The 22,276-nt window shown below is 34.1% G+C and overlaps 1 protein-coding gene across 3 annotated transcripts in view; it reads right to left on the bottom strand.

The window, feature by feature from the left end:
* The window catches only part of LOC139817378 (uncharacterized), a 198,135-nt gene that overhangs the window by 153,355 nt on the left and 22,504 nt on the right, over nucleotides 1–22,276 (bottom strand). For 2 of the 3 annotated variants that reach the window (XM_071785417.1, XM_071785416.1), the window contains exon 3: nucleotides 12,271–12,426. The exons of the other annotated variant lie outside the window; for it this stretch is intronic. In XM_071785417.1, the coding sequence (XP_071641518.1) occupies nucleotides 12,271–12,426 (156 nt within the window). The remainder of the gene's footprint in view (nucleotides 1–12,270; nucleotides 12,427–22,276) is intronic. 3 annotated transcript variants of the gene reach the window in all.

The raw sequence follows: 22,276 nt of genomic DNA, 5'->3' as shown, positions 1-22,276 counted from the left end.
ATCAACAGTCACGTTATAGGCCAAAAAGTAAAAGTCACTTGGCACGCCAATCAAGCAAGCAGTACAACTAGATCACAAGAGATGACGCAGAGATCAAAATAAAAGTCATATCACATCGATCTGCGAGCACAGTGTTACATATAGATCACAAGAGATGTCGCAAAAATCAACCAAAGCAGCCAATCAACAATCACTAGATATCACATGCTCAGAAAATGGCATATAGATAAGATCGGCAACGGTAGGCCCATGCGCAGCATGTGTGACATAAAGACCTGCTAATACCTGCAACAAAATGGCCTGAAGGCAGCTTATGGCAGAAAACAGATGCACTTGAAGCAAGAGCAAAGAGAATAGACACGCAATGATACTCACACACGCACGCACGCACGCACGCACGCACGCACGCACGCACGCACGCACGCCCGCACGCACGCACGCACGCACGCACGCCCGCACGCACGCACGCGCGCACACACACACAGAGAGATTGATTGATTGATTGATTGATTGAGCTTTATTAGCCTCCTCGGCTATTTTTACATAAAATATCATTAAATTAATTCCTTTACATGAGGTACAATATGTTCTCTTAACCTACGTTTGAATGGTTCAATTCATTCGCATTGCTTAATTTCTAACGGTAGGGCGTTATACATATTCAAACCTTCATAAAATAGACTTTTCTGTGCGCTTCTCGTCCTGCTATATTGAATTCTAATATTCTCAGCCTGCCTCGTTTGCCATCCACTCACATCTCCTACTATTTCTATCCTATTACTTAAATGTTTGGCATTATGCCTCTTATACTATCTTAAAAATAAAATTACATACATTGTACATTAGCCTCTGTCTTACATTCATAAACTTAAGAGTTTGCAGCATCAATTCTACCTTTGTATATCGCGAGCATTGCAGTATGACTCTCATGGCACGGTTTTGTGCCACTTGCAGTCGATTCAGTTGCGTTTCACCCATGCCTACTAACATCGTTGCGCAATTCAAAGTGAGGCGCTATGATAGGCTTATACACAGTACATCGAGTGTACACCGATATATCATTTCCTATTCTATTCAGAAAACTCACTTTTTTCCCTATTTTCTTTAACATATAATCACAGTGATTCTCCCAACGGAGTTTACTATCGATCATTACACCCAGATGTTTCGTTATCTCGACACGCTCAATTATAGTTCCATCCAAACTTTTTACTATTATGTCTGTTTTTATTTCTTTCCTTATACTTCTAACTATCATATATTTGGTCTTATCTGCATTCATTTTTAACATATTCACATTCCAAAAATAAATGTTTGTTCCGCCAATAATGTTTTAACAAAAAATAATATATTCCATCGACAGCAATTGGCAAAAAATGTACATATACTTCACGACGTTTCAACCCAGGATTCGGGTCCTTATCAAGTGATCTGACACAACAAAAAGCAACAAGCGCGTGGTCAAATAACAAAGTCAAAAAGTCAAAAATTAATAGTTTAAGAGTTGAAAGTTAAAATTTCCCAAAGTATAAAAAAAGTTCCTTTAAGTCAATGCGAAAAATTCTTAAGGCGCAAAAATTCAATACCTGATGAGAAAACGAGAACCATCGTCGGTACATTCTCAGTACTATTTAGATCGATATATTCTGAGTGAGTTTAATAATTGCAAGAAATTCTCGAAAAATAATCAGGATATTTTCGTTACTAAGGCGGATAAGGGCCAAATCACTGTCATTATGGAAAAATCAGATTACAACAACCGAATGATAGATCTTCTTAATGATGATTCAACGTATAAGAAACTAAAAAAAGATCCCAGTAAACAATTAATCGCAAAACTCAATAAACTAGTTAAATCATAGTACGATAATGACATTATAGATTATACCTACTATCAGTTGAATTGCACTAACGGTAATCTTCCGCGATGCTACGGACTGCCAAAGGTGCATAAAGCGGGCTTTCCTTTGCGTGTTATTGTTTCTTCTGTCGGGAGTCCATTATATAACATAGCCAGTTACCTGCATATGATTTTGGAGGGCACTTTACTGAAACCCGAATCTTACATTAAGGACAGCTAGTCTTTTGCTAAAACTATTAAAAATGTAACGATTAATTCTGACCAAGTTCTCGTTTCCTTGGATGTCACGTCACTATTTACTAACATTCCAAAAGAATTAGTCCTAAAAGGAATTGAAAAACGATGGCATTTTATTTCTCCACACACGAAATTCTCTCTATCGCAATTTCTACACGCTATCGACTTAATATTAAGCTCTACAAGTTTTTGCTTCAATGGGCATTTTTATGAACAAATTTTTGGCAGTCCGATGGGTTCTCCATTTTCTCCCAAAGCTTCCGACATTGTAATGGAGGACTTGGAGAATCATTGCCTCGGTGCACTCGATTTTTAAGTTCAGTTTTTCTGTAGATACGTGGACGATATCTTTGCCATAATACCTAAGTCAAGAGTAAACGACATACTCGATGTGTTTAATAGCTACCACCCACGGTTAAATTTCACCTCCGAATTGGAAAGGAATAATTCTCTCCCGTTTCTCGACACTATAGTTATCAGGGATGGAAATCGACTGATCACGAATTGGTATAGAAAACCTACGTTTTCAGGCCGTTACATCAATTTTTTCTCCAGCCATCCGATTAAATATAAAGTTAATACCATCACGAGTCTTCTTGATCGAGCGATCTTATTGTCTGATGAAAGTTTCCACAAATCCAACATAAATGTGGTTAAAAAAATACTTTTGAACAATTCCTTTCCAATCGATCTCATCGATAAACACATAAACATCAGAATTAAACAACTTCGGCATAGGCGTGACGTGAATAACACCCCTGCTAATTTATTTGATCCAAGGAAATGCGTCGTACTTCCGTATGTCAAAGGTCTTGGCGAAGATATACGTCACACACTTACTAACATTGGCCTCAATACTGTCCATACTGTTCCAAAAAAATTGGACGTCATTATTAAGAGGGGAAAGGACCGTCTCGATAGGAATAATTCCACTGAAGTGGTCTACAGGATAAATTGTAACGATTGCTGTGCATCCCACATTGGGCAAACAAAACGATACTTAAAAACGCGCGTTACGGAACATTTTTAGGATATAAGGAAAGACGACGATAAGCATTCCGTTGTCAGCAAACATCGCGTATCCCATAGTCATGATTTCAAGTGGTCCGAGGTGGAAATTTTGCATAGGGAAAAGAACAGAAAAAAGAGAGAAATCGCAGAAATGTTCTTAATAAAAAAATATTTAGATACAATTAATCTAAAAAAAGACACCGATAACTTGAATCCCATATACGACAACGTCATCTCGAGTGTATAATTGTTTTGTTTCCCTGCTGTTGGGTACTCTGATAACTTTGTAAACGTTTAATATGTACGAAACTGTCAGTTCATTCCTGACTCCCGGCTCGGGAGAATTGCGATCCGTATTGTAACTCGTCAGCATGATACGAAATGCTAACCCTTTGGCGCCGTCGTTGGACATTCTCTGTGTAAATAAGTGCTCTCCCTTTAATTTTCTTGGACTTAAACATCACTTCTATTATTTATTAATTTTCTAGCCTCTCATTTGTGATATTTCTGCCAAAATTTCATAAACACAAGTACTGAGAATGTGCCGACGATGGTTCTCGTTTTCTCATTAGGTATTGAATTTTTGCGCCTTAAGAATTTTTTGCATTGACTTAAAGGAACTTCTTTTATACTTTGGGAAATTTTAACTTTCAACTCTTAAACTATTAATTTTTGACTTATTGACTTTGTTATTTGACCTCGCGCTTGTTATTTTTTGTTTTGTCAGATCACTTGATAAGGACCCGAATCCTGGGTTGAAACGTCGTGAAGTATATGTATATTTTTTGCCAATTGCTGTCGATGGAATATATTATATTCACATTCATCCATTCTTCAAGCATACCGAGCACCATATTTAGTTTTATTTCTAATTCCTCACAACTTTCTCCTGTTATACTTGCGGTCGTATCATCTGCAAATAATCTAAATATACTTCCCTTCGGACAGACTTTAACTATATCATTTATATACAAAATAAACAATAGAGGTCCTAATAGTGATCCCTGTGGCACGCCATATACTGTCTCAATTATTTTAGAACATATACCATTGAATCTAACTTGCTGCTTTCTATTACTTAAATACGATATTATCCATTCCAGTACCACTCCTCTTATTCCATACTGATATAATTATTCCACTAATCTTATCCTATCTATTGTCTCAAACGCTCTCCTGAGATCCAGGAATAACACCCCCACTATTTTTTCTCCTCAATTATCAACTTCCATTTCTCGATAAAACTTTGAATTGCTGTCTCACACGACTGCTTTTTCCTAAATCCCGATTGGTATTCGGTTATTATTTCATTGTCTTCTAGAAATTTATCCAACTGTTTTTTTACAACTAACTCTAATACTTTTTCATATATCGGTAACATATTAATCGGTCTATACTCGCTCGCTTTTTTTGGTTTGTTTACCTTTGGTATCAGTATTATCGTGGATGTTTTCCATCCTTCTGGAAATTTCCTGTCCTAAGCGAATCATTTATTACCCCTACAAACTCATCTTTTATCACAGGTAGCACCATTTTCAGTATATCACTATTTATCACTTCCTCTGTTCCGTTCTTTCGTGGTAGTTCCCTAACAATTTGTTCCAGGTCTCTTGCGCTAATTGGTTCAATTTTTCATAATTCCCTTATTCTCAATTACATAAATAGGTCTCCTACCTGTGCCTTTTATCCCCTTATTACTAATAGATTGCACAATGTTACTAATACTTTTTACATAATATGTATTAAATTTATCAGCTATATTGCATTCTTCCATGTCTTCTAATATTTCAAAATCTACATTATCGATGTTCTCTGAACCCCTTTGCTCACCCTTAATTAATTCTTTCAAATTTTTCCACATCTTTGTAGGATCGTTTCTATTATTATCTACCATATTCTCATAATATTTCTTCTTTTTTGCCCTGATAAGTTTTACTACTGCATTTCTTTCATTTTTGAAATATTCCCAATCCTGCTCCTTACCTGTGCTTATTGCTCTACTGTGAGCCTCATCCCTTCTATCTGCTGCCATTCTAATTTCATCTGAATACCACTTTTTTCTTTCCCATACTTTCGGAATCTTAAACTTTTTCTTAGGTGCTACAGTATTCAATACACTTACTATACTATTAACAAATCTCTCCGCTCTTATACTTATATCTAGCCCCTGACCTTGCTCAGTTCTTTCTTCCATTATTCTAAGAAATTCATCTACATTAAATTTACTATAGTCCCTGCCTCTAAATTCTTTATATTTATTTCTTTTTTTATTCATATTAAATTTTACTTTTAGCCATGCATGATCCGTTATTTTAGGTTTCTCATTCACTTGTACTTTTATTTCCCTATTCAAAAAAAATTAAATCTATCATCGTTCGACTATCTTTTGTAACTCTCGTTGGACAATCAACATACTGCCTCATCCCTAGGCTTTGCATTACCGTTAATAATTTCTTTGTGTAAAATGAATCTACCATTATATCTATATTAAAGTCCCCTATCACTATACAGTCATACTTTATTATTAAATCTTCAACCGTATCTTCCAAAAATCTCACAAAATCGCCATTTGACGCACTCGGCGAATGATACACTACTGCTATCATACCTTTATACAAATTCTCTCTCATTTCTACCACCACGCACCAACAATTTGACACTATTTTTTTCTTATCAACTATTCTAAATTTAATATCATCCCTAACATACAACAGTACTCCTCCTGTGTTTCTATTTTTAGCATCACATCTAACTATACTATACCCCGGTACATTGACCTCACTATCCTCAATTTCTACAGTCAATCTAGTCTCGGATAACGCTAGAATCGCAGGATTCACCCTCTTCATAATCTGATGTTGAATTTCACCCTTATGCGCCAAGAAGCTTTGCGCATTCGTATACCAGAGTAATTCCGCTTCTCCCTGTGGTTGCTATTTTGCATCTTCCCAGCCGGCTCTTTTTTCTCCTCCTCCAATACTTTCTTAAATGTCGGACATTCCGAATCCAACGCCTCGTGTTCAACATTTATCTTCAAGTTGTACGTCTGATTCTTATAGGTACAGTTTACACACCTCTTTTTTGCCATCGTACATTCATTTGCCTTATGATTTCCTGCATATTTATAGCATGTTTCCTGTCTCGTGCAATTCTTGGCAATATGGTAATAGCCCCAGCATTTAAATCATCTTCTAACACTAATATAATTAAATATAGGACACTTTTACCATCCTAAATAATTATCCTAAATTTATTTTTCCTCTGTTTATTAGTGAATTATGAGTGCTTTCATCCACTTCAATTATTACGGATCCTTGCTCAGTATCCTTATTTTTTCCTCTTAATATTTTTTTCACTAGGTGCATACAGGATTCTTCGCCAATTCTATTCTGCTTCTTGATTGTATCTATCAGTTCATCATCCTCCATTTTCATTTCTTCTCCACCAACATTAATTATTTTAATCTTTGGTTTCCTCTTCTGTGGCTCAGAGATCTTGACCTCCTCGCCCATTGCCGCTTGTATCGTCGCCTTTAGCTTATCCTTCTCTTCTTCCGTCTCACATCCTAAGATCACTGTCCCTTTACAACCCTTTCTTAATTTGGTAATTCCTATTTCCATCTTGGTTATATCAATTTTATCTTTAATTGTTTTCTTCGTAATTTCACTCTTTTGTTGTACTTTTGGTTTTATAATCAAGATATTTTCTTCCTTCCTTTCTTTAATCACATCGCTATATTTTCTTGTCGCTCCACCTGATGGTCCATATACCCCTTGCGTCAACATTTTTCTCAATTCTTCTATTTTCTGTTTAATGCCTTCCATCTCCTCACGGACTATTTCTTTTATCATTGACTTGATCTTTTTTTTACATGTTGTCTCATCTTTTAATTCTTTCACTGTTTTTACAAGACAATCTATTTTTCTATCAATATCCCCTGTTCCACTCGAGGCTGCTACTTTATTCCCGCTGGTTGTCGCCGGACTTATTTTTGCAGGTCCCGTTGTTCTTCCTGCTGCTGCCGCCACTGCTTTATTTATATCAGCTACTTTATCACCATCACTAATAATAAACTTTTCGAATGGGCCAGGACACGACACCAATTCGCGGTTTTTATCATAAATTTTGTGCTTAGATACACATCCTGGATGGAAGAAAAACTTAGCGCAGGACTTGCATGCGATTACCTCAGTTTTAATCGACTTTTTACATGCCGAGCATCGATACTCGGCGTATTCCTCATTCATTCCGCTAATATCGGCAGAGACGGTTAATTGACTTGTCACCTTCACACGTCAATTTCACACGTCAGCGTTTTGTGTTCGCCGCCGATGTCTACCTGTCGTACGAGGCTTTGATGACCTCTATACGAAATGCAGTTCTTGTGCCTATGTATCAGCATATTCCGGCTAGATAACACTCATGGCTATCCCCGGTCTATGCAGATATTCTTTACACAACTTTTTAACACTCTCCCTCACTTCTAAACCACTCAAAAATTAACACTTTTACGGAGCGATGTTTCACACGTCTGCTTCTGGTGAGAGAGAGAGAGAGAGAGAGAGAGAGAGAATTATAAGAAAATAAGTTACAATCACTGTAAATACTATGGCAGTACTGGCAATATAATATTGGCAATATTTAATACTCGCAATACTGACAGTATAACGAATATTAGGAATTAACCAGTATTATACTTGCAATACGAAAGTAATACAGTGGTAATTCTAGCAATAAAATATGTTGTACTGCTAGAAATGGTAATAATAACTGTACATTTTTTTAGTAATGATTGACCTCTTGTCTTGACCTTGACCTATGTTGTCAATGACATGATGACTCTGAGTAACTTTTCTTTATACTTTAATCGTCGGCCAACGCTTAATTAAAAGTTATAATCAAAACAAAGTTGTGAAATATACAAGTTTCTGTCAGTGCTAAAAGAAAATAATTTGTTGATATGTGTGTATAGACAGTACACATGTAGGCGAGGGAGGGGCTACCGCTCCACTCCCGTTGGCAGGAATAGTGGAAGTGGACGTTGGTTCGCGTGAAAAGTTGAAAACCTCAACTGTACAATGATAGACTTCGTTTCGCCTTATAAACAAAGGTGGGGGGTTTTTCTCGCTTTTCATGGAAAATACAATGCTATTCAGAGAACCATCCACACGAAGCGATCCGATCCACCCCACTCCGTCCCACTTCTGCTTACAAGGGAAAACGAGGTCTATCATTGTACGGTTCGGGTTTTCAACTTTCCATGCAAACCGAGGTTCACCCCCACCCACCCCTGCCTACATGTGTACTGTCTATACACACATATCAGCAAATTACTTCCTTTAGCACTGACACAGCAAATTACTGACACAAACTGTTGTATTTTTCATTTATATTTGTTCATAATTTTTTAATAAACATTAACGATTCACTACGATTTTCCTTTGTTCATACATGTACTATTTCCTAACGCGAGCGTGAAATGGGCCGCTTTTCGCGCTTGTTTTGAGTGAGCAAAACGATCCATTTCTCCACTAGTTGAAAAATGGAGCCATTTCTCAGAAATTGTAAAACAAGCGCGAAAAGCGGCCTGTTTCACGCTCTTGTTAGGAAAAATAGTATGAACAACTCGTGGGAAGAGTGGTCGAGCCCAAATAAGTGTGATGGTCAACTTCACACTCATTCAGAATCGACCTGCACTTTTCTCACTAGTTGTACAATATACTATTTCCACATTCATATTGGTCGTATATGCCTTTTAATACTTAAAATAACTGCTATGTTTTTTAAACTTCTTTTGTTAATAATTTTTTAATAAAGAACGAGCGACAGCTAAAACCTTTTGAAGATTATTCAGGAGAGTATTCTCTACAATATATATGAAGAAGGTCATTGAGGGGGAATTCGTAAGGGTAAATATTTACCCTACATTTTTAATCATATTTTTATTATATTTGATTTCAACGATTGATAATCTAATATTTATAATTATCAAAAAATAATATATTAACCCAATTGTCTTTGAACCAGTGTTTTATATAAACACTGATTCAAAGAAGCATAAAATTTTTAATAAAGTATTTATAAAAATTCGAACGTACATATTTGATCAATAAATTTTTTTTATTTACTTGAGTCGACCAAATAAAAACAAAAAAAAATATTATAGTTTGCGGCAATTTCATGTTGATCTTTCATCTCTTCGCCGATCGGTCGCCGTTGCAGCCATTTAGCGGTATTCGCAGTGCAATCGGAGAAAGAACAACAGACTCGACAAAAACGATCTGAAATGCAAATGTGCAGCCGGCCTTTTTGTCGGGCGGATCACAAAAGATTCGCGATTTCCGATTCAAATGCGGGTTGTCACCATTCCTGCGCGCGCATGTGTATTCGAAGATAAAAGACAGTACAATGGCTGCGGGATAGCTAGACGATCCTTAGTTACAACATTGGAACGAGATTCTTTGTGAATTTTAAAATGAGAGAACGCAGAACCAAATTAGATATAAGTAAAACGATAAAGGAAAATGTTAAAAATAAGCTATTTTTGGTTCACTGACGAAACCTTAACTAATCATTGAAAACTATTTTCGAGATTTTCTAGAAACTGAAAATAACAATTATTTGTTTGCTAGGTTCGAAAAAAGTTATGAAAATCAGGATTTATTATATTATCGATTGTTGAAATGATCATGTAAAGTGTTTTAAGCTTTATACCTTATGGCATGTCTTTAAGATAAAATTAATTGCACATTTGTTGAACATGTGTTGGAAGGTGAGTAGTAAATGTAGAGAAGATTATTTTCTCATTTATACAATGTTTATGTGCTGTAGGTACATACATGCAGAGAGATCCGGAAGAATCCAACAATGTGATAGCATTCTTCTCCTAGTTAGGATTCATGTCATCTTATGAGAAACATATACTTTTATATTTTTATTGATAAATCTAAACTGATTTATTTAGCATAACTGATTATACGTGCACTTGCAAAGTAGACCTGCGTGTGGTGATTGCTGCTTTCACATTACGATAATTATTTGATATTTTGGATTTGCTTAGAATCAACTATCTGTTAAAGTTCTTGTAAAATACTTGAATACATTTTTTACAAACAAAATCTACTAAAGTTCTGATGATAGCGACGAATGTGAGTAAAGCAAAGAAGAATGAGACAGAGAGGAAAAGGGGAAAATGGGAATAAATAGGTAGAGAAGAAGAGAGACAGAAACGGAGAGCTAAAAATGGAGAAAGAAAAAAAGTGTGCGCGTCTGCATGCAAGCAGCAAACACACACACACACACACACACACACACACACACACACACACACACACACACACACACACACACACACACACACACATGGGACCAAATTTCCTCACGTCCTTGTTCGTGGATCTGGATTCAGCTAAGAGAGGAAAAATGCACATTTTTCATATTATCCATATATCTCTACAATACACACACACACACACACATATATATTATGGAAATCAAATTCTTTACATTTACCACTCATCTTTCAACACAAAAATGTGCAGTTGATTTTATTTTAATGACATATCAAGGTATAAAATTAAGAAAAAAAAATCATTTTAACGACTATTTCAACAATTGATAATAAATCTCGGTTTTTATAACTTTCCCCAGACTTGGTGGACAAATAAATGTTATTTTCTGTTTCTAGAAAATCTCAACAACACAGTTTCCAATGATTGCTTAAAGTTTCGCAGTAGGCAAAAATAGCTTGTTTTTTTAAAGTCTCAAAGTCCTGAGCAGAACAAGTAGCGATGATTGAAATGACATTAAAGTGATTCTTTTAATAATCAATTTGGAATCATTTTGACGTCATTATGACTTCTTGTTTTGCTTGAGGTGTGCAATAGTTTTCAATTGTCAAATTATAAGCACTATTAAACATATGATAGAAGATATGAGATTCTTGTATAGAAATTATTACTATTACAAATTATTATTGTCACGTACATACAGGGTGTTTTTAATATTATGTCAGAGATTTTAAGGGCGTATTCTAGGGATCAAAACAAGAAAAAAAGTTCCTGTAAACATGGGTCTAAAAATGCTTTCTCTCCGAATTATAGGGCCAGTTTCACCAATGTCGATTAATTGTATAACTTTCGATTAAACTCACTCTTCATCTCTTTCTGTTTCCCTTAGAAGAGTGAGTTTAATCGAAGGTTACAGTTAATCAGAGATAATGAAACCGGGTCATTCCCCCCTAAAATCGAGGAAAAAAGATTGTTGAAATTTTTTATAGCGTAATAATTAATAGTATTTTTGAACCCATGTTTATAGAAACTTTTTTTCTTATTTTGACCTCTAGAATACGCCCTTAAAATCTCTGACATAGTTTTAGAAACACCCTGTATATGTGCATACGTGCGCGCGTACACGATAATGTGTTACAGTATATGTTTTTTATATACAAATCGTATACATGGTTAATTTTGTATTTTTTTTTAAGAGGAATGTATAATTATGATAGATTCAACCGTGCAGCTTTATTTTTTTGCTTAGGATAGCTACCTTTTCAAAAATCTTAAATAAGAGGCAAGTGACTCATTGTTTTATAAAGATATATCTCTTAATTATTTTTACAACTGGTACCTTGTTTTTTAATTTAGGCGAGTATTTTGCGAGAAATCGCATTTGGCGGTCATAAGTAAAATCAGAAAATTCACAATTCATAGAAAAATTTGGTTTTAAATGTCCAAAATATCTTTCACTAGCCTCTAATATAATAATAAAGTCTTTGTTGTAGATATATCTAATATGATCCAACTTAATTAACTTTTATTAAGCGTGGTTAGGTTAGGTTAGGGTAGATAAGGTTAGATAATACTTTTATTAATAATAATATTAAACTAATTAAGTTAATTTTTATTTCTAGATGTACACCTCCTACTATATTTTCTTCTTGTTGTCCATAACTCTAGAGTAATTAGCCGCGACGATACTTTATTTTTGTATAACATTTAATATTTAAAAAGTGCTTTTTAAAGAATCAGTCTCATATATTATGTTGCCAAAGTTATCGGAAGCTCCTAAATGTGATTCAAGTATCTACATTAAAAACATATTTTTGCAATGATGTTTATTGGCGATATCTGTAAATAAGCTTACCTACGTCTTTCACTCACCGTCTAAAATAGAATCGATTGTGCACCTGTAGATCGCTGATCTGGAGCATACATCGTGAGAAATGATAACAAAGTCCTGCTGCGTTGCTGGCAGAAACCAAGCCACCAGTTCTGTGTCCGGCTGGATGTTCTTTATTACCTCAAATATAGGTTCGCCTGAGGAAATGCAAGATGAGGAAAGCATAGAGCGAAGTATCAAATAGAAAGATATTAACATATTGTTAACGGACTATAAAAGATTCCCGTTCATCACCTCATCAGTGTAACTCTTAAATACACTGCTAAAAAAAATTAGGGGATCACGTTTTGTCAGTAAATTTTTGCCCATTTTTAAACTATAATTACTCAGCGAATAATTAACGTAAAAAAAGTTTAAAGAAAGGTTTTACAGGGCAAACTCTCTACTATAAGGTATTTTGTTCAATTTTTACTCAGGTTAATACTCAAAGGCGTGGTCAATTTTGAATAAGAACATATTTGATAGTTATGAGATATCCAAAATCTTGAAATTTGCAGTCTTCCACCGCCTAACAAAAAAATTAACAAACATAATTATTGATACTATCTCAAAGTACTGACTTTGTCCTTTTAAATGAAAAAAAAAACTTTGTCCTACGTCAATTATTATTTTGCGAGATATCGCAATTTAAAGTAACCCCTGTTTTTTTTTACGATTTCAGCACAATACCGCCGGCATTTGCGTAACTTGATATGCACCACGGGCAGGTTGTTCAGTTGGATTTTGCACATCATGTATGTGTATGTGTATATGTATGTATGGAGTGTATATGTGTATGTGTGTACATGTAGAAGTTTTTTTTAGTAAGAAGTGTTGTCATCTCTTCGCCGTATTACCTCGCGTAATCTTGATCTCATATTGATGCATTTTTTTAGATTAGATTAAGAAATTTTATTCCAAATCTGACGCAAATCTTGCCTTTTCAATCTGATGTAAAAAAATGCATCAATATGAGATCAAGATTGCGCGTGAAACGGCAAAAAAGTGGCAACACTTCTTACTAAAAAAAAACCTCTACATGTACACACATACACATGTACACTCCATGTACACATACATACATCATGTGCAAAATCCGAATGAGCAACCTGCCCGTGGTGCACATCAGGTTACGCAAATGCCGGCGGTATCGTGCTACAATCATAAAAAAAACAGGGGTTACTTTAAATTGCGATATCTCGCTAAATAACTGGCGTAAAATAAAGTTTTTTTTTCATTTGAAAGGGCAAAGTTTATACTTTGAGATGGTATCAATGATTATGTTCGCCAATTTTGTGTTAGGCGGTGGAAGACTGCAAATTTTAAGATTTTGTATATTTTAAATACGTCCTTCAAAGCTGACCACGCCTTTGAATATTAACCTGAGTGACAATTGAATAAAAGCACCTTATAGTAAAGAGTTTGCCCTGTAAAACCTTTTTTTTAACTTTTTTTACATTAATTATTATTCACTAAGTACAGTTTAAATTACAGTTTAAAAATAGGCAAAAATTTAATAACAAAAAGTAATTCCCTAATTTTTTTTAGCAGTGTATTATTTCACAAAAATTTTTAAACACTTAATTTAAAAATCAAATTACATTCACTTAAATAAAAAGCAAAAAATTGAACATAATAAATGAAACAAATATTTAATAATCATATGTGAGAAGTAAACAAGATATCTCGAAAGAAAAATACTAATGCTTGTTTTTTCTAATTTATTACTCAACTTGTAACTTGTATTACATTGTATTTGATTTAATTCTTTTAAGTAATTTTTTTGTTTTGACATTATAAAGTTATGTTAAAATATTAACAATTTGTCTATACAGTGCTGTAGAAATAAAAAACCTATCTAAGGAAGATTAAACGGCTAAAATTTGAGCAAAGAAATTTTAGATGTTAGTTTAAAATTAAAATTTAATAAACATATGTTAAATATATATTTACGTTTCGACCTACTTGGTCTTCTTCAGAACGTTCTAATCGATAAAATTACATTAATAAATTACGCAAAATAGATATAAAAAATTGAGAGAAACAAAACCTTTTCGAGAAGAATTTTATCATTCTTTTCTAACCACCCCTTACACCACAAAAAGGGAACCATATACAGTCTTGTTGATAGAGTAATTTTATTGTCTCATCCGTGCTTTTATAAAAAAAATCTTGAATTAATCGTCAACATATTAATCGACAACGGTTATCCTATTGATTTGATTTTTGCGCAAATCAATCTCAGATTAAGGAAGTTAGTTTTTCTCAAAAAATCATAATCTTTAAGCGACAATAGCAGAATAAACAATGACTCTGAAGAGGAAATAAAAAAATATTTTGTACTCTCTTATATAAATGCTGCAACGGCACGCGAGTGGCTCCTGTAATTGACAGATAGACAGTAGAGTACCGTTGTCTTAATAAGTTGAAATTTATACGAGTCCACAAGAACAGAAACCCGCGATTAATGAATAACAACGTAGTTTATAAGATTCACTCTAAAGACTGATGTGACGCATTTTATGTGGGATAAACCAAAACAGTTACGCACGAGATTAAAAGAACACCAAAACAACATTAAATTAGGTCAAGCTAAGCATTCTGTAATATCGGAGCACATTTTGCAATTCAACCACACATTTGACTGGGACAATACCAGAATTTTAGATTCTGAGCCTCATTACCAAAAACGATTAATTGCGGAAATGATTCACATCAAAGAACAAACCCATGAAATCAATCTTAACAAAGACGCGGAACTATTGGACGAATCGTATTTCGATATTCTTAGTGAACTATCCAATACAGTCAGGACAAAAGCATGAGATTCAAAAACATTTCTATTACTTCTCTCAGTCTCTCACGATACTTCACACAGACGAGACGCCTTTGGCTGATCGAGATTTCTTTTCTTTTTCCTTTTCCTTTCACGTGATACAACCACTTATGTAAGTTTATTACTTTAAATTCAGATTCGACTCAGGTATACAAATAATTTTCTTTTTTGTATTCTTACAGCGATCAATAAGTCGGTTCTCACATTACTTTGGACCTTCTTAAATTTTGGACCTCCAATTTTGAGCTTGTCCAACGACGAAAATTGTTATTAACTCTTTTATTGTAATGCGATTTTTTTTAATTTGACCATCAGTCATTGTCTCTCTCAATCTTTTATATCTATTTTGCGTAATTTATTAATAGAAATCGATTGTTTGTTTCGCCAATAATAATTAAACAAAAAAAGTTTATTACTTTCGACTACAATTGGCAATATGTACAAAGAAACGTTACGACGTTTCGACCCTTCAGATTGGGTCTTTTTCAAGCATTTAGATAATAAAAAAATTTGGTGTTTGGTCGATGAGATAAGATACATAGTCAATAAATGATAAAATCGATACCTGGTAAATTGATCTTTGTCACGAACTTAAACATCTGTATTTACAAAGATTTTACCCGAAATAGTCATAAAATTATCGTTGAAAGAACAATAGTTAATAATCAATACAACAAAAAAGTAATGAGTATATATATGCACTTCGAAGAAAAGCGGCGATACTATACATGCATGAGTCAGTGACATCAGAGAATGCGTTTCATAAGAGGAGTGTGGCCACCGCCAAGAAACGGAGCATGACATAATCGCGGAGCGACGACTAACGCGTGATTACATGTCGGAGGTCAAAAGCGTACTAATTGTTTTCCAGACGTACCCAAGTACACTATAGGTTGTTGCTATATACATGTAATATTCACGTAATATTTATAACGATAAAATCACTTTATCATAAATAGAATTCAAGTTTTCCGTGTCCTTTTTTAAGTTAATCGTATTAGGGTGTTTTTTAATCAGAAACATTTCAGCAATCTCTCTCTTTTTGGTGTTTTCTTCTTTATGGATTGTTTTATTATCTAGATGCTTGAAAAGGACCCAATCCGAAGGGTCGAAACGTCGTAACGTTTCTTCGTAATTTATTAGCGTAATTTTATCGAATAGAACGTTCTGAAGAAGACCAAGTAGATCAAAACGTAAATGTTATTAAAAAAGGTAAAAAAAGGCACCAAGTACATGCATAATATTGTAAATCCAAAAATCCAATCTAAGTGGTAGTAGCTTTACTTCTCCTTAACAAAATTATTATATTACAAAATTGCGTTACCTAACTCAACCCGAATGACATGTATTTCAAAAAAAAGATGTGAAGTTTTTAAATTGCGCCAATTGCAAAGAGAATACAGGTATATATTGTTTTGAAAAATAATTGTTGTGCAACTACTTTAAAAAAATAAAATTCAAGCGGTACATACCTTTGCGTTCCCATTCAAGGGTCTTCCTATTCCAACCCAAGTGGTAGTAGCTTTAATTCTCCTTAACAAAATTATAATAATACAAAGAATTATTTTAATCACAAAGAATTAAACAGTTAACAATACAAAATAAAAATTGTTAATTAAAATAAAATAAATTTTTTTTGTAAAAAACTTGACGCTGCTTTTTTACTCCCGTCGCATTTTTTCCTAAATTATGTATATTCTCTATTTATTGTTTTTTATTCAATCAAGAATTTTAATACTTTATTAAATTTCGAAGTTTCGCAGCGTCAAGTTTTTTCACAAGAAAAATTTTATTTTATTTTGATTAAATATTTTTATATTGTATTGTTAACTCTTTAATTCTTTGCTGTCTTGATATGAGCCAACATACCCCATCCCTACATATGTTTTATTTCAGTCATTGTATTACAATAAATTACTGTTGTTAGTCAAAATAACATCAACGATTTAAAACGGCGAATGCGAGTCGGGCGCGAAACGTGGTGCGCAAATAAAACTAAAAAAACGTGTATTTAAATGTGATGAACGTTTCGGCTCTTTTTTCGAGCCATCTTCAGCATTTATTGATATAAGAAGATTCTATTCCTGCAGAGCTCGAATGCAGAAAGCTCCTTTCTTGAGGAAATGTTGTGACAAGCGAGCTGGTACGCACGGTTATAGTGGACATTTCCACTGTAAAAAGGAAAAATATATTTAGTCAGTCGTTAAAACAGAAAGAGAAAGGAGAGAGATCACCTCAAGGTCTGCAGCAGTCAGATTACAAAAATTGAAAAGTCGCAGTAGGATGAATTCGAAAAGTCGCACATTTCGGAAATTAGAGACAAGTATAAAATAAAGTTTCACGTATGTCGGTTGGAAACGAAATGAGACGGCGGGTCGAAGATTCGTATGTCAAAAACAAGGATTGATAATTATAAACAAAATACACGGCCGGGGAAGGACAAACAAAGTTATAAATTATTTATGACACACAAGTATGCATGGTGTAAACAGTCGGTGTCTGATTGTAAGTTTAAACTAAGACGCTGTTGTCTTATGTATAAAACTTCGGATTGATTTTACCTTACAAACTTTCAATTCTTTCCATCCACGCTTACAGTTTACCATAGAGACTGGAAACAATAAACTCAACTTTTTAGATACCCCACTAATTATTACCCCACTATCGAGGCAAGCTGGCTACAATGCAGCATGTTCGTATTTCACTTATTACAAAGAAACTATACAGTATACAGGATCGTTTCGGGCATAAAAATGTAGAGAAAGGTTCTCTCTATCATATTAGTACTGTTTAATTATGATAATTAATTGTTTAAAAACTTAAATGCCGAAATTGTGAACGGTGCCAACGAGCCCCGGTCTTCCCTAATATCTTTCATGATCAAAAATTCTTACGTTATCCCAATCGAAATCGTGGTCATTCTGAATTCTGTGATCGGTAATCACGGAGTGGATAGAACTGTTTCTATGGATATGATTGCGATGTTCGGATATTCTAGTTTTTAATTGTCTACCAGTCTGCCCCACGTATGATGCGTCGCAATCTCGGCAAAAGATCTTATAGACAACGTTACTCATTGCGGAATCCGGAAGAGCATCCTTCTGAACTTTGATAAAGTTTAATTTATTAACACTGTAGAATGATAATTTTGTGTCTGATTCTCTAAAAATATCTTTAAATTTGACTGAAGATGGAGGAAAAAAAAGGAAACCACGTTTTAGTCACATCGTTGTCAAGTGTATCGTCAGAATTTTGTTATTTAGTTTGTTTAAAAAAGAGACTTTTAAGACGTTCGTGAATTGTATTAAAAATAAAATCTAAAGGGTAATCCTTGTTCAAAAGGATGCTGACAATAAGTTCAAGATTTTTTTCGTGGAATTTTGGATGAGAAAGTAAAAAAGCTCGGTCGATAAGTGCCATGATGGTACCACGCTTTTGAGAGACAGGGTGACAAGAATTGTAATTTAGATATTACAAGAATTTAAATATCGGCCAGAAAAAGTAGGCTTCTGATACCAATCAAATTCAACAAAACCATTGTTATTAATAATGGTGGTATCTAAAAAGTTGAGTTTATTGTTTCCAGTCTCTATGGTAAACTGTAAGCTTGGATGGAAAGAGTTGAAAGTTTGTAAGGTAAAATTAATGTATTTCAAAAAAAGATGTGAAATCTTTAAATTAAATTGCGCCAATTGTAAAGAGAATATGTATATTGCTTTGAAAGATAAATAATTGTTATGCAACTACTTTAAAAAAATAAAACCCAAGTGGTATCTTCGTATTCCTATTCAAGGGTCTTCCTATTCTAAATCCAAGTGATAATAGCTTCTTAATTCTCTTTAACAAATTTTTAATATTACAAAGAATCATTTTAATTACAATGAATTAAAGAAGTAACAGTACAAAATAAAAATATTTAATTAAAACAAAATAAATAAATTTTTCTTGTAAAAAAACTTGGCGCTGTTTTTTTACTCCTGTCGCATTCTTCCCTAAATTATGCTTATTGTTTTTTATTAAATCGAAAATCTTAGTACTAATGTTTAAATTTTAATGTTTAAATTTCAAAGTCTAGCAGCGCCAAGTTTTTTACAAGAAAAATTTATTTATTTTGTTTTAATTAAATATTTTTATTTTGTACTGTTACTTCTTTGATTCATTGTAATTAAAATAATTCTTTGTAATATTAAAAATTTGTTAAAGAGAATTAAGAAGCTATTATCACTTGGGTTTAGAATAGGAAGACCCTTGAATAGGAATACGAAGATACCACTTGGGTTTTATTTCTTTAAAGTAGTTGCATAACAATTATTTATCTTTCAAAGCAATATACATATTCTCTTTACAATTGGCGCAATTTAATTTAAAGATTTCACATCTTTTTTTGAAATACATGTCACTTGAGTTAAGTTAGGTAATATATGTACTGTCTTAATTTTTTTTTTAATAAAGATACTACCCACCCACTTTTGGGTTTTTTCGAGGTACAAAGATATTACGTACCATTTGGGTTTTATTAATATTTTTTAATTTAAAATTAATGATACTATTATTTGGTTTTTTTTTTCGAGGTAACAACTACGCGTGTACTTGGCGCCTTTTTTTTACCTTTTTGAAAAAGGTAATTTTGTACTGATATCATGCATTTTGTAGTGTTACGCATTTTAGAAACAGTATATCTTTATCTTACAAACAGTATGTACAGATCGTAAAGCTCTATAAGCCGTATATATTTTGCGATACAAGACATAATCGCAATCTCTAGCTTGAATAATTTAAAATTAATGATACTAGCACTTAGTTTTTCCGAGGTAACCATGCGTGTACTTGGCGCTTTTTTTTACCTTTTTGAAAATACAGATATACATGTATAATGAACATTAATGTAAATATTACAATGCTGTGTTTGGGATAAATTAAAATAGTGGTTTGATTTTCATGAGAAAAGAATGGACGTCGACATAAAAATCAAGCTAAAAATTGCATTTAAATCTTACCACTGAATGAAAATATACATTTAAATTTTGATATAATAATTGTGTAGAGTACACATACATTAGTGATGTTTGCAAAAGCGCATCTTTTATGCGTTTTTTCTTTAAACGGCGAAACTTCCACTTTTCGCTTAACTCGAATTTCTCTACCAACATTGGGTTGTCGTAATACATTGCTCTGTAAAGAATTTTGACTTCTGGTCGTTATTCCTTTCCTCAAAGTTGCAGTGCTGTTTTGTCGATTTTGTCCGAGTAATACCTTCGGTGGTGCCATTTTTCAGATATGACGAAACTTTAGTTCCTTATCTAATTGCTATAATTCACAAACATACATATAATTAATTTATATATATTATACATAGTTTAATTTATATAGTGCATAATATAATACGGAATGTTTAAGAAATAAATTGTCAAATTTGAGAAGCATATTCTACTAACAGTAAAAATGAAAAAGTTACAAATTTTTTTAAGTAACATCAAAGAAAAGGGAGACGTAAAAAGAAGGAAGATAAGAGAGATAAGTGATTTCGAAGTACAACAGATAACAGTGAATAAAAGAGACAAGGAGGACATGTAAAAAAATGTATATATGAAATGAAAAGAGAGCATTTTTATCTTTTTCCAACTCTTAAAACTGGAAAAGAATAAAAAATAAGTTGAACCGATAATAATAACTTACGATAATTCCTTCACGCGTAAACGGGATTGATCTCCTCGGCATCAGCTCCCTGCCGTCAATATATACCTGTGAACAGGCTCCTTGATCTCCTCGGTATCAGCTCTCTGCTGTCAATATATAATACCTCTACAAAGTAAAAATGGATTGTATAATCAGAATACTAGCAACGTGCACAACTTCATTTAAAGTTATAATTGGGTACAACATTCATCGCACGATACTGTTATAATTGCAAATCGGAAACGTACCTCGAGTCCAGCTCTTCTGCGATCAACGAAGTCAGGATCGAACGTGTCAGTCGTCACTTTTTGCCAATCGTAGAGAACCTTCTTTTCCGGCAGCGGTGGTAACACAATGTAGGGATACGAAATCTCCAGATAAGCACGAAGCAATTCAATTTAGTATATCGCCGGCACGATTACGGTGTTACTGCCGTTTCGCGTACGCGCGTATGCGCGCGTTGTCGCACCTTATACCTCGCGACAGCGTGCGGCTCGTGCAAACGTTAACGCGCGGCCGCAATCGCGCGGCAGAAACGCCTCGTGTGAACAAGCTCCTTAATCTCAGTATCAGCTCCCTGCCGTCAATCACGTAAACGTAGTAAACAGTAAATAAAATAAGTATAACAGTAATATATAGAAAGAATAAGATAATTATAGGATAATTACATAAAACAATTACCTTGAATTAATCGTCGCGTCGCGTAAAGAGTCACGGTCGGTCTCGCTCCGCGCGTACTGCCGTGTCTCTCGAGAATAGGTTATAACTGATAAACTGACTGACAGCGCGCTAAACGAACGCACTGTCTGCACTGCACTGCACTGCGATACTAACGCCGCTAGCCGCCAGTGTCAAAAAAGTGAAAATGACATTTCTCTGTTCTCTGTTTGTTACATGTATATGTTATAAAGACGTCAGCGTTAGGAGTATCTTAATTATAAAATTTTCACATTTGGACTTTGCGTCGCAATATCTCCGCTCGTAGGGCACGTAGCGGAATATTATAAAAGAAACCCCCCCCCCTTATATTGAACTCCAAGCTATCGATCAACCCTACTTAGAACTTGATCCGTTCACTCGTTATCGAGATCTCAACATCTCGTATACTCGCAACCCGTCGCGTCGCGTAAAAAAGTCACGGTACGGTCTCGCTTCGCGTGTACTTGGCGCGAGACACTACCGTGTCTCTTGATCCGAAGTTTTATACATAAGACAACAGCGTCTTAGTTTAAACTTACAATCAGACACCGACTGTTTACACCATGCATACTTGTTTATCATAAATAATTTATAACTTTGTTTGTCCTTCCCCGGTCGTGTATTTTGTTTATAATTATCAATCCTTGTTTTTCCATACGAATCTTCGACCCGCCGTCTCATTTCGTTTCCAACCGACATACGTGAAACTTTATTTTATACTTGTCTCTAATTTCCGAAATGTGCGACTTTTCGAATTCATCCTACTGCGACTTTTCAATTTTTGTAATCTGACTGCT

This window comes from Temnothorax longispinosus, chromosome 8, assembly GCF_030848805.1.
Source record: "Temnothorax longispinosus isolate EJ_2023e chromosome 8, Tlon_JGU_v1, whole genome shotgun sequence".
In the NCBI taxonomy this organism is placed as follows: domain Eukaryota; kingdom Metazoa; phylum Arthropoda; class Insecta; order Hymenoptera; family Formicidae; genus Temnothorax; species Temnothorax longispinosus.
The sequence above is the reverse complement of the archived record's forward strand: the minus strand, read 5'-3'. Positions and strand labels throughout refer to the sequence as shown.